At 39.7% G+C, this 14,406-nt stretch overlaps 1 protein-coding gene across 8 annotated transcripts in view; it reads left to right on the top strand.

Moving 5' to 3' along the window:
* Window positions 1-14,406, top strand: part of CNOT4 (CCR4-NOT transcription complex subunit 4) — an 85,365-nt gene that overhangs the window by 26,692 nt on the left and 44,267 nt on the right. For all 8 annotated transcript variants that reach the window (XM_041120536.1, XM_041120537.1, XM_041120542.1 and 5 more), the window contains one exon: window positions 11,661-11,904. In XM_041120536.1, the coding sequence (XP_040976470.1) occupies window positions 11,731-11,904 (174 nt within the window). In that variant the 5' untranslated portion in view covers window positions 11,661-11,730. Of the gene's footprint in view, window positions 1-11,660; window positions 11,905-14,406 lie in introns of those variants that run through there.

The raw sequence follows: 14,406 nt of genomic DNA, 5'->3' as shown, positions 1-14,406 counted from the left end.
GGTGTCTCTGGAGTTCTCTCCATCGTTCTCTGACTCTTTTTAAAGAATGTAGATTTCCTTACACAGACATTGAGCTGCTTTTCCCTTAGGGTTTTGTGTTGTGTTTTGTTTTGGTTTTTTTTTTTTTTTTCCTTCTGAGGTCTGTAGAAACTTCCAGGAATGAGGCATGCTTCCTGCTGATACTGAATCTGTACCATTCAGACTATTCAGGTTATGACAGTTCTTATTTAATTAAGTCCTGTGAAGGCTTGGTTGCTTCATGGCATCCAGCAGGACACTTTGAATTGTCAGAAGTAAAGCCACGGCCTGGAGAATCAGAAGATGATTTGAGTTCTTTGTAAAGCATTCATGTAATTCCAGAGTGAAATGAAGATCAAGAATTACTGTGGTTTATTTTTTTTCATAGGTTAAGGTTAGTCTTAAAGTACAAGTTACTACTAGAACTGAGGGGAGTCATTGACATAGGTGCTTCACAGTTTCTGACCAGGGAAGTGATGACGTAGTAGTTTATGTTTTACTTGTATAAGAATAAGCAGGCATGTTCAATCTAGTGCTGTATGTGGCTGTTGATTTGTTAATCAATGTGTCATACAGTGTACTTCATGCCAGTCGTATAATCTCTGGCATCAGCTGCCAGTGAGTTTCAAGATAGAGTTGTGGGCACTGAGGAGTGCATGGACTTTCACAAAGAGTTTTTATTCTTCTGAGCTCAATGCTTTGCATTATTACTTGATTAGCAGAAGCACTCAAGCTGGAATCGCTGCTCATCCAGAACCTATAGATGAGCTGTATAAGGCTTTCTCTGTGCAGATTTCTCAGTCTTAGACTTGTTTTGGTGCTTCTCTCCCCTCCAAGCCAATTAAAAAGTCTTTATTCTTTCACGGATTATGGAAAAACAAGGGAGACCTAATACCATTGTTGCTAAGAAAACAATAATTAGGCTGATATTATGTTCGTGTTTGCTGTTTAAAATGACTTGAAAAGCGTGTAATAGGTCTGTTGCTCTGCAACACTTAAAGGTCAAGTTATCCTTTTTGTTCTCTTTTGAAAATGTTGAACAACTGCAGGAATTGAAGCCTAGAATAAATACACCTTAATTGAGAAGCTGGAGAGAAAACAAATCAACATTAAGTAGTTCATCATCCATTTTCTGAAGGTTATTTTAAACAAATTTTAAAAATCTACACAAAAAGCTTTGAGAATTACTTAAAATGTGTTTGCTCTCAGGTTTTCTGGTGTCTTAGTTTATGCTTTCCTAATATCAAGGATGCTACTGAAGGGAACTGAGGGGTTGTTGCTAGCACTGGCTGGATCTCCCATTCCCTAGATCTAAAGTGTATTCAGCTGTGTTATTAAGCTTCAGAGTGAATAATTCTTAGTTTTATTCATGTCTTGGTAACACAGAAAAAGGGTTACCTAGTGCATTCACTTGCTCTTCTTGAGCAGAAGGAGTGTATCTCAAGCAGTCTGTGGAATTAAGAACGATGTTTAAGGGGCTCTCAGGTAGAGGCAAGGCAGGGTGGGGTGCTCAATGCCCCCTACTTATGCATAAAGAGAAAACTTACTACTTGCCATGTGCGTTGTGTGAGCGTTTTTTAGCAATACTAATATGTGACTGATACACTTTTCTGGTTTGTTACCACTTAATATTGCTGTGACAACTCAGCAGCTCATAAGGGAGAGTTAAGGAAATTGGAAGGTTCCTGAGATACTTAGCAGGGAGAGACAAGAAGCCACGACCTGTGATCACGCAGTCTTCCATTTTATACCTAGTTTTCTACAAGTAATTTTTGGAGTTCTTATGTGCTAAAGGAGTATGTGTGTGTCTTTATAATGCATGATGCTACAAATAAGAATGTGTATCTCTTTGGTGTGATCAGCTTTTATCCTCCTTTTCTGTGCTTCTTCCCCCCTACCCCCAGCAGCTCTAACTTTTAGTATTGTTCCCAAGATTTCAGAAGTGTTCTACTGGATACTGTTCATCTAAGACCAAAAGATAGTGCTGCATTTATAACAATTAAAGATCCTTGAAGTTTCATAAAAATGGAAAGAGAAAAATGTCATGTGTAGTGCACCTTAGCTCCAATGGCATCTTCCTTAGTTACGCTTTCTGTGGCAGATAGGGTTTCTGTAACAGCTTCTTCAGGGGCAGGTAACAGATAATCCTTTTGCTATAGAGGAAGGTATTTATCTAATAGATAATAAAAAAAAAAATCTCTGGAGATCTGTTTGCAGGAGGTTTAACTGAATATTCTTTTTCCTTCATTTGGATAACATAAATATCCAGGAATTAATAAGAAAACTGTTTACAAAATGTTTGAACTGATAGTACAACTGTTGTAATTACTGAGTACAGCTGGACAGGCAGGCTAGGACTTCTAAAGATGCTGCAGTGGTTTTGTTTGTGCTGCACCATGAAAATGCAAATGAGATGGCTTTTAATGCATATGCTTCTTTCTGAGCATACTGCATTGATGGTGCTCTGTGCTAGATTGTACTTCAGTAATGGTATGACTCCTTGTTCTTCAGGCATCCTTTCAGATCAGACCAGTTGTAATACAAGTGTATGTGAACTTCTGGTAAATTATCCAGAAGGTGGCGGCTGCCAGCAGGATGTTGCAAACTGGGTTATATTCAAATACAGTCTTGCAACCTCAAGTAGGGTGACTTTTTTCTGTGTGTGTGAGAATTTCTGGGTCGTTTCTCTTTAAAGGTTGTGGAGCTCTTCAGAGCTGAGCTTTTCTTTATAATTGGATCTGGGAATACTGGCCATTATTTTTAAGTATGCAATCTACAAGCTAGCACAAGAAGTTTTCCTTACAGAATGGCATGCTCTTACCTCTCTTCTTCAGTGAAGAAAGAAAGAGACTGATAAAAACTCCAGTAGCTGGAAGCCTGGAGCAAACACTGGTTTCCTCATCTTTTGGATTAAGGCATCCTAAGAAAATGTGAATATATTGACTGGTACCAGGGAGACTGACGAAAACTGGGAGATGGTGAGAGGGCTGCCTAGGAGACAGGCAGGGAGCTGAGCTGTGTCACGGGAGAGGGAGGAGAACAGCCTGGACTGCTGTGCAAAGGGAAAGGGTAGCACTGGTGTGGTGACCGAGGCAACATGTTGTGGTTTTTGGGTTGTGGGTTTTCTGGAGTGGGGTGTTTTGGGTTTGGGGTTGGTTTTTTTTTTTTAAATTTTAAATTGGTTTGTAGATTGTGTTTCTTAAAATAAGTTTGTTTGCTCAACTCCCTCATCAAAATCAGTTTGACAAGTGTTATAATGTTAGTCTTCTACTTAGTGATCTTTGTCACTTAAATTAGCATTTCCTCTAGTAGTCAACACATTTAACATATAATCAATACACATTGATACTAGTACTGAGTTCTAGCATTAATTATGTTAGTAGAGTTCACTAGCTAAAGAACTGAAATCTGTATACCTGCTGTACCAACTTCTTTTGTTAATGGCACAGTCAGGCCATATCACTTTAATTTACTAGTTCAATGATGTGTTCACTTTCACTGGAGGAACCTCTTAAGGTGAAAAAGCTTTTTTCTTTTTTTACCCTCAGGAAAGGAAAATGAGGATATGCTATACTAGTTCTGAAATCTTGAAGGATTTGGAGATATCTAAAAGTAGCAATGTTAACAGTAGGTTATAACTTAATTGGTTTCAAGTTTTGCGAACATAGTCTTACATTACCAGCACATCTAAGAGTTTGTATGACTCTTGTGCACTATGCTAGTTAAAAAATTCCATGTAGATTTTCTAAAAGAAGTTATTAAATGCACCAGTGATACTGGATTAAGAAACAAACCCTCAAAAATCAGAGGAACATGTTACATACTGAAACAGCAACAGCATAAGTAAGTGTGGGTAATGCAGACTTTCTCCTGAGTTAGTTTAAAAAAGTGTATTCTTGTTTAGTTGTAGATCAACACATATAGTTATCAATAAGAAAAAATATACTTTGTAGTTGAAAAGTTAAAATCAGTTTAAATTGAAGGGAGGGTTAACTTGCAGTTTGTCTGAAAATTGGTGATTTTAAGTCATAGTGACTAAAAGACAGCAGAAGGATAAGAAATTCATAGATAAGTGAGATGCTTCAGTTGCACAAAGACATGGTTCAGAGGGTTGCAGCATGGGATAAGTTGAAGCTTCAAGCTGTTGAACCAGTGTCCCCAAGTTTACTCAGGATAACACCAATGAAACATCTGTCTAGGGCTTTTAATCTGCAGAGGTAAATGCACTGGAAAAACTGGATGTTGGAAACTTCTGTGAAACAGATGGAAGCACAGGTCAGTGGGGTTGAGCTGCCATTGCTCACCCAGCCTCTGTGCCTTGCTGCAGGGAGTTTGAGTGGCTGAACAGTGTTAGCCTGTTATGTTATCATGAAAAAACTCAATTTGCTGGGGTACTCTGCACTGGTGCTGAATGTGCTTTATTATGTTAGTGACTATGTTTACAATTAAGTGTTATATCATGAACAAATTACTGCATATGTATGCATTAACAAAGCTTTTAATCTCTAAGTCACCTGTCTTTTAGAGAACACTTTGTTTTTTCAAAGTACTGCTCCAACTGTCTGATAGTGCTTCTGTGCTAGAATGTGCGTCTTCTACAATGAAATCAATATGCTAGTCTTCAAAACCAGAGAAAATTGGTATATTAGGACGTGGAAAGAATAGGAGTTTTCCAATGCTAGTAGCGTGTTACAGATTTACAAGGACGACAAGTGTGTGAGTATGTGTCACCTTACTAAGGACTAAATAGAACATGGCATTGTGGAAAAATTGAACTATGGTATGCTGATGTGTAGGTACCCCGACTGCAGAATGAGTGTTTTGTGCTAGGGTGCTGCGTGAACAGAATAAAGACTCTCCATTCCCCAAATAGCCTGTTTAATAGCTGCCTGTGGTTGCTGCATGATTGGCAAGCTGATCTTTCTAGATCCTCTTTCTGACAGTGACTGGTAGCAGATGCTCTGAAGAAAAAGTACAAGAAATGGAGTAGCACTCTTTTTTTCCCAGTAATGAGAGATTTAGGGAATTCAGGATAGTTCTGATGGAACATACTTCATGTTTAACAGGAGCTGGTGGATCTATCTTTTGACAGATTTTTTTTTTTTTGCATGGTATGTTATGGTCTCTGCAACATTCTTTGACAACAAATTGTGATACGTAATTTGCTGTTTACAAATCTGTGTAGGTGTGGCAATTTTGTTTCACCTGTTGTTTGACCATCTCCTGGTAGTTTCCTGAGGAGTTGGAAATAATCATGCTGCAATATGTATACCAATATTAGATGGTCACTGTCTGTGACATAGGCTTTTAAAATATTTAATAATTGTATAGCCCACTTCTAATTCATTATCCAAATTCTTTTGGCGTATCATGCCTATATAGTGGTGCTATAGGTACAAAAATGGGGGCATGCAGAAAGAGAAAATAAGGAATACTAGCATTCAAGTTCCAACGTGAATGAATGTGGGAAATGAATTTAGACAATTACAGAGCAATATTATGCTTTTAATGTCATTGAATAAGTTGACCTAGATGCTAGGATAGTGTTGTTGTCTTGGATAATTGTGTCCAAAACTTTATGTGCTTGTGGATGTATTTGTCAGGATCTTATTTGGCCTATTTTCTGTCTAAACAAAATTTAACACCTTGATTCTGTTCATGATTTGTAAGAAATTAGAGTAAACAATCTCTTACTTGGCATTCATGTGTCACTATCAGTATGCAGCCCTTTATGCATAAAACCTCTGACTGTTATAACAATAAGCCTACAGTGGCCCATTCTTGGTTCAGTTTAAATGAGAAAAGCATCTTTTTGTGGTACATAACTTTTTTTGGCCACATAACTGTCTTGACATAGTGTGTGTTCACACTGGGTTTATAAAGAATTATTAATTCCCCTTTCATTTAGCAGGTGGCATCTGACTCTTATTAGGTGCCTGAGGGCATTAGGTTGAAACTTATCTAGTGAATTCTTCGGCTGATTTTTACACTGTTGCTGAATATGCTACTTGAGCAGGTGCTACCCTAGGTGCTCATTTCTATGTCTTCACTGTGCTGGTGCAAGCTTCTGCATGGCTGTGTGATGAACTGGATGGAGGACTGATTTAGGTAAAAAAGGACCCAGCAAAAATAGTTATGTTTTGGTCTTGTTGGTTCAAATGTTAGTACAACTACTTATGCTGGCAGAATTCAAAGTCTGAAACCACAAGAGAGCTCCCTAAGCACCTGCAGGGAGCCTTAAAGCAGAGGAGTCCTCTCTAGAGACTTCAGTTTTGACCTCTTTGAGCTAAATAACTTAGGGATAATCCCAGTCAGTTGTAACGCCGTTTTTAGAAATACTGAGATGACTATGTGATTTGTGGTCATACTTTATAAACATTCAGGACTTTGTCTACTTCTTACTTTTCTTAACCACTGTTTGTACTGTGATCAAAATGTAGCTGCAGACCACAGGCAGAATAATAAAAATTATTCCAGAGAGAAGACATGAGAGAAAAAGAACTGTATAGTTACTGGGAATGATTTTGCAATTAGTAGTACAGTTTGACTTAAAGAACATTTTGCTTTAAATGTTCAGCATGGTTAGGAAAAAGAAGTAGGAAGTGAACTTTCCCTCTGTCTCAAATGAAAATTAACTTGGATGAATTCAAGAGCCTGCACGCTTGCCACTGAGGTGTCTTTGTTCTCAGTCAGTAGCAGTGCCATAAAACTTTAGAAAAGCATAGCCTGTTTTCAGCACTCCTGCCGTCTCCTATATCAGTGTTGCTAACTAGGCGATTGTAAAATATCACTGTATTTTGATGTGAGTGAAGGGCTGGTGGGAGAAAGGGATCGCTCTCCTTGTGTAGTGCTCCAAAAAATGACAGGCAAGTAGAGGGTAGCATGTCAAGGAGGTGGCCTGGGGAAGTTCCCCAGATTTCTTCGGAATTGTGTGGATGACTTGATACACAAGACTAGATGTTTTAATGACTAGACCATCCATCCATGACTTAGGACAGGCATTCGTGAACTTTATCCCATATGGGCTCTCCGTGAGGCCCTGAACGACTAACTCTGGATCTCCCTCAGTTCTGCGTGCTTAAAAAAAGTAAAAATGGGCTTTTCTCTGCAGCCTGCCTAGGAAGGGTTTTGATGTAAACCTTCCAGTGGTCAGTGCAGCGCAGCAATAGCCTTTCTTACGTTCAGAGACCGAAGGAGATCAAGGTTGCCCTCCTTCCAACAGAGTCACTAGTGGGAGGAGGTAATCCAAGCGTGGGCCTCGGTCTGCTGTGCCCCCGTGCCAGCCTGGAGGAGAGCCCTGCGCTGACAGAACTGCTCCTGCTCCCCTGCCTGAAGGAAGAAGGGATAACCCATTACAGCTGCTGCTTGTAGTCTGCTTGCCTTTCTGCCTCCAGCTTGTATGTGGGATCACCACAGAGGTGACGTGGGGAAGGGGAACCGATCCTTCAGCAGGGTGGGAACAGGGGTCTCGGGGGGCTGCCTTCCCTGTGGGGTTACACAGGCAGCGTCCACAGCATGTTTTTGAGACTGCTGGGGGCTGATGGGTTTCAAAAGATACAAGGCCATGGAAACAGTATGAGTTTCTGTTTGCATAAGTTTAGTGAGCCCATACTAAAGGTTCAGTGCATAGACTCCGACCTGTTTCACTTCAAGTGTCAGGTATGTTTGAACTTTAAGTGAAACATTAGCTAACACATGTCTGGATTTTTTCCTTCAAGAGGCCCTAAGTCTCAAAATATTTGCTGGGATGCAAGTCCTTTACTCAAATTTTTCACGATTAGATTTTGACAGTTTTTGGCTGTGACACTTTGAAAGCAAGTAGCAAGGCTGGATTCGGCCCACTGCATGAGGGGGGGAAATGTGTCTGTATCCCCTGGATCTAGCTGCCCTCCTGGAGGAGGACTTAAACTTTAAGGGACACATTTACCAAAATGAACTGCTAGCAAATGGATATGTTCTGGTGTCTGCTGTGGGGAGATGAGGGGTAGTGCGTGTCAAGTCTCAAAACAGTGCACTTGAGGAAAAAGAATGGGTAACAAGCTAGCTGGTTTTTCCTCTGCCCCTTTTAAAAATAAATAGGGAAGATAAACTGCTGGAAGCTAAACTCGCTCACCTCAAGTGAAAAAGGGAAAGATAATGCCTGCATCCTAAATGGACTGAAATCGCTAGCTATATTAGAAGTAAAACTGTGTTTAGGTGAGTACCCTCAAATAGCAGGATCTCTTTTTCCCAACTGCAAAATTTGGAGGATTTCATCAAGAGAAACAATTGTACAGTGAAGCTGATTAGACACAGCTGTCAAATCCACTAAGTAAGCACTTTTAAAAGTCGATGGAAAATTATCTTTTTTTTTCCATTTTGCATATGTGTTTGGAAAAGAAAGGAACTTATTAGTTGGTGTGGTGGAAGGGATAAGATACACAACTACATATTTCCATATTTTGGTTATTACCTATTACAAATTCACTAAATCTAAAAGATGCTGCTGGACATTGTCCACCTCTGCTCCATCCCTGTGTGCATTAATGTTTTGGCAGAGTCTCCTGTAAACAGGATGTGGAGTTGTCGGAGCCCTGTTTGACTGCAGTTGTCGGCGTTTTGGAAAGCATATGGGCAAAATTCTAGCTGCTTGTATTGTGCGTGTACATGTGTGCAACCTTCCTCCTTTTCTCCTGAGATGCTATTAATTTAATCTCTTTGAACCTGATCCCAAAGACCAAATACTCTGGATTAAACATAGCATGTAATACTGCCTTTTGTTTTTTGCCATCGCTGTGTTACTTTTCCTGTGACGTTAATCTTGAATTGTTTGGAATAGCCTTAGAGCTGACTAGTTACTCTGTGTTTCTTGGTAGCGCTATATGAACAATGCGTTAATGATGCCTCACTATGCATGTTATTCCGGTTTTGAAAAAACAGGCATTGTTCTTCTGCAGAGTTGAAACACAGACCCTGGTATATAAACCCTCCTGAAATGGAGACACACTTCAGTGGAGAATCTTTAAATGGGATGCTTGAATGGTCTTTTCCCAAGTAAATAAATATTGCTTCTTGCTTAGTTTCAAGAAACATGGCACACAGAGCTGCTCTTTACTCCTTGTTGTAAAATAATGGGCCATTTGCTGACTGAAGCAAGCTATTGGCATTATTGCTAGCAGCAGCTGAACTCTTAGCGTTAACTTAAACAGCTCATAAATGTTAATCATGTTGCAGTTTTGTTAGAGCTTGTCTGCATATCCCAGAGGCACTAGCTAATATGTCACACTTTTTTTTTCACATGAACTGATGACATTTCTTAGCGGAAATTCCAAATAGTAACTTCATAAATCAGTAGTTTTACTGTGGTGGCTGAAGTTTCTTCAAAACTGTGCTTTTAACTACAGCTTCACTAGTACTAGTATAGCTTTATTTAGATGTGTTTCAGTAGGCTCAAAGCTGCTGAGCATGCGGTGGAATGAGTACACAGTCAAAGGGAATATGCTGTCTGCTTACTGACCTGTTGTTTGGAGATCTGTGACAAAGTCAAATCCAAATCTAAACTGAACAAAATCTGTTCAGTTTATCCTGTGCTTCTGTTTAAAGTCACTTTCATACTGCAATGGTTTTGCTGCTGTACAAGTGTGAAAAGTTTATGGGAAATGTAAAGGTTGCTGCAGAAATGTGTGTTATCTGCATAATAAGCAATTAAATAATGTGCTGTGGCCTTTTAACAGTCCCTCCCGCTCTTCAGCCAGTGGGAATGTGTTCTTAAAAACAAGACAAAGCTCCCAAACAAACTAATCCTTTCCTTCCTTCAGGTCAGGTTCTGCTAGTGTTCTCTGTAAAAAAAACACTGGTAGGGTCCCAGAACCTGGTTTTAGGCCTGTCAACATGGTTGTAAATATAGCACTAATGAAAGTGTAGATAATGAAGTAAAAGCTGCTATATTTATTGTAGGAGTTTAACTTTTTTGATTTTAATCATTGTGAAGGTCAGAAAGAGGACAGTGTTGTTGCTAGTGCATGCCATATAGAGAAATTAATGCTTACAGCATCTAAAATCCATTCCCTCATTCTTACTTTTATGTGAGAATCCAGTGGAACTTCTCTCTAGGGTAGTGGTACATGTTTACCAGAACTGCGCTTTATGCCTAGAGGCTACACTCCCTACCAAACTGGTCGAAACTGCAATTTGTCTAGACTTCTCCTATCAGCCTGTGAACACAGGTTAACCTAAATACAACATGAGCATTCCCATACAAAGCTATATACTCTCTGCTGTGTATTTGGATGGTGCTTCGGTTGTGTATGTGTATGCTGTTCCTCTTCAGGGTTCTCTCCGGGCTGCTTGCAGAGGAATTTCTGTCCCTGAAGAGATGTGCAGGACGGGGACAAGTATTGCGGACTGATGCTAAAAGGATCCTACCCTGTAAGGTGGGAGGTCCCAACTTGAGCTGGAACCTCTTGGGCTTTACAAGATAGACTTCATGCTAGGAAGCATGGTTTAGCACATGGAAGATCATAAACAGGACTGGTTTGTTGAGGTTAAAGTATCAAACCAAAGATACGCAAGGCTAACACTACAGCATACTGAAATCTGTGAGCAAGGCTTTGATCTCAAAACATCCAGTCATCTTATTTCCAAGGGCAGGAGTAAATGTCACTCTTCTTTGAGTAGGTGGATGTGAGAATTTGTTTCTGGACTTGCTCCTAAAAGCCTATAGAAAGAAGGATTGGATTGTATGTCATCTAGTAGGTTTTGGTTAGAAATGAGACAGAAAACTCTCTGAGAAAGTAGAGGGGACTCCAGATCATGTGTATGGTTAAATCACAATTGCATGACCGATGTTTTGGGAAAGGCATAATTGTAAAAAGAATTTGGGTTTTTTAAAAAAACTTTTGAGCTCGCTTATTTGTGAAGAAGTGGTGTAGTTTGTTACAGATAGAGTGACCATCCAACTAGCAGTTCTGGTCACATCTTTTTCAGTGCGTTTCTAGGGGTTTTTTTGTTATTGTTATTGGTGGTGGGTTTTTTTCTTCAAAAGGTCTACCTAAAAGTTCTACTGTTGCCCTTTAATTCTATCCCATCTACATGCATGTCTCATGCAGCAGATTGAGATGGCTTGCTGAGATTAGATACAACTTCAAATATCCAAGTAATTCCTTGGTTTTGTTTGATAATTCTGTAACCCTACTGAAAAGTTTGAATGGATGGCCTAAATGTTGTTCCAGGTCTCTGAGCAAAGGAATATATTGATCTTAAACATGAAGTCCTGCATTCAAGGATTTGACTTTGGATTTGTAGAAAACTTCAAGAAAGCAATAGTTAAAGGAAATGGCAGAACTTAGAAGCAATGTATGGTATACACTGTTAAGCATTTCTTTGCAACTGTACAGTTTGAAACACAAATAGGTTAGTAAACTGCTGAAGAAGTGCTTGTCTATCCAGGTAAGGAGGTACATCACATATATCTTTCACATAACTTGTGTGACTTGTAAGTAGGAAGAGACACTCAAGTTTATTAGGGAGTAACTTGTGTGTTAGTAGGTAATTTGTGTGGGGAGAAGGAAAGTGGTGAAGAACTGAAATATTAAAAGGTGCAAAAGAAAGGTTGTCAAAAGTACTAATCACTTTTTTCTTTCCCCCCTTCCTCTCTCTTGCAGACCTTCAAGTGCTGACCTTCTTGGTCTATTAAGTTATTATAAACTTTTGCTGCTCTGCGAACATATAAAGATGTCTCGCAGCCCTGATGCTAAGGAAGACCCTGTGGAATGCCCCCTTTGCATGGAGCCTCTGGAAATTGATGACATCAACTTCTTCCCTTGCACCTGTGGCTACCAAATTTGTCGTTTCTGTTGGCATCGTATCCGCACTGATGAGAATGGACTTTGTCCTGCTTGCAGAAAGGTAAATATCCTGGAACAGCGGCTTGTCTTGCACATATCACAAGGCTCTTGCATTGTGTTGGTACCAAAGACATCTTTTTTCCTTCGGGGAAACATTCGTCTAGTCATGGCTTAGATCAAGGGTAAGGTGTTGGATCTTTCAGATTCTATCTGCATATGTGTTGAAGCTGTTGTGCAGTGGCTAGTCTTGGTTTGTTAAATTTATAACTGGATTAATAGGGGAAGCTGTGGATCAGAACCAAGGCGTGCTGATGCTAGAACTGCCAAAAAAAAAAAAAAAAAAAAAATCCTTTGAGTTGGGGTGCTCATGCACTGACAAAGTCCTTTCAGGAAGGACGGTGAGGATTCCAGCGTCAGGGGTTTGCTGAGGGCCAAGGTTCAGGTAAACTACCAGAGTTGTCTGAGGCAAGTTTATAAAGCACCTGTTTGCTTTGTTGGTGGCACTGGAGCTTTTAATCCATATTTTTCTGGACACAAAACACATAAAACCTTTGGAAGATATATCCAATGGTGTTAAACTTCAAAGCATTTCAAAATTAGGCTAAGTCTATTCGTCTAGTATTCTGATCTTGTTGCCAAATGCTTAAAGGTAGTACTTTGAGAGTTACACTTAATTTCTCTGTCTTTTAATTGATGTCTGGCTGATACTTTGGTAGGCCACAACTATAAACTTCAACTTCACTAAGTTGCCTGCTTTTTCTGTTGAATTATTTTCTTCCTCCTTCTAGTGTTTTGCTTAACCTCGTTATTTCCTTATCTTCAGTGTTTAATAAAATTCTCTCTTAATATCTTCTTCTCTTCAATGACTTCCCTCGATTCTAACTTTCTTGCCTGGCCTTCCTCTTCTTGTAATCGCAGCTACTTATGTCTCCTCTTTCTCCTGCTACTGAATTGTGATCCTATCCTTGGTTTGTGCCTTTGTTGGCTTCCTGTCTCATAGCTCCCTTTTCAGACCCCAAGTAATCTTACTTGGTTTCCCTGCCACAGCTTTCTATAAGCACTTCCAGTAATTTTCTTGCTGCTCTTTTGGCCTTTGGCTACACTAGAGCTATCGCTGCTAACCTGTGTTTGGACACCTCTGCAAGCCTGAAGGCTATCCCACAGCAGCATATGTTTGTTAACAAATTGCGCAAATTTGCTGCAGTATTTGAGCTGTATGTTCTACAAGGAAGATCCACCTGTCATCAGCCAAGTCAGCTTCTACATGTGATACCTGCTGTAGATGACACATGCTGTATAGCAACTTTCATAGTACAAGCAAATTTCTACTCTTCTGGTACAACATGAGATTTCTGGAATTTCCTTGTCTAAGTTGCTTCATTTACCTGGATTTATTATGCTACTTTTTGCCAACAACAATTTGATTCATCTCTGCCTGTTCATTATTGGAAGTTTGTGGAATGTATCTGAAAAATCACAGAAGCAGCATGCTATTCACTGCCTCTGGGTATCTGAATTGTTTGAAATATGGATACTGCCACAGCTGAACTTTTTGATGTGGAATAATCTGGCATGTGATTGGATGTGCAAATACTTTGCTGAATTGGATACAGTTTGCTCAGAAAAACACTTCTGGGAGTAAAGCTAGAATCAGTGCTACAGTTGGAATGAAGCACACCAGCCATTCCAGGAGAGGAAGGAGACCTCTTCTTTCACAATGGATGAGGATTATGTTCCTGATATTTTCTTCATGCATGGACTGCAAGATGTTCTTGAGTAGAGTTGCAGCTGTATTGCTGGATTGTAGGAGATTTGCATGGAGGAGGCTGAGGAGTACACTCCTTTTGTGGCAAAGACAAAGACATTGTGGCACAGAGACACTATTAGGATCTTGGGCATAAATAACTTTGAGCTACACAATTGATGGCAGCATCAAATAAGTCTGAAGAAGCCACCTTTTGAAGTGTGCTGGACCATCTGAACCAGGTATGTGTTTTTGTGTGCAGTGTGCCTAAGTAGTTCTTATCTGTGTGTAGCGAGGTTTCTGGCAAAAAGATCTAAGCAGTTTTCAAATTCATATCTACTGTGGTGTGTATTGGTTGTGACCACTTAAAATGCTGGAGCACAAAAAATAGCAAAGCAACAAAATCTTTGCAGGAAAGTTTATGGTAGGTGCTATGGTTTCAACAGGTATGTCATGTTTATAATGTGTATACCAGTGCAGAATACTGACTGCAAAGTGGACTGTGACTAAACATATATTAAAGCAAGGCTAAGTATGTTATGCACAATTACATAACAGAAAACTGCTATTTGTGCCAATGGTATTGAATGCAGTGCAAGTTCTCCAGTGGCTTGATCACTAGTCTGTGGAGAGGAGCAATGAAGAAGTTTGCTATCCAGGGATTTTGATTGAAAGGTTTGGGGGAGATTTTGGAAAAGTCTGTGATAAAATAATTTGGCTATACGCTATAGTGGCACCTATGCCATTAGTTTGATGGATCTTAAATGTGCATTGCATATATACCGTTATTTTCCTAAGCTTCTCTAATTTACTTCTCAC

This window comes from Aquila chrysaetos, chromosome 26 (assembly GCF_900496995.4).
Source record: "Aquila chrysaetos chrysaetos chromosome 26, bAquChr1.4, whole genome shotgun sequence".
NCBI lineage: Eukaryota > Metazoa > Chordata > Aves > Accipitriformes > Accipitridae > Aquila > Aquila chrysaetos.
This window is presented reverse-complemented; position numbering and strand designations above follow the sequence as displayed.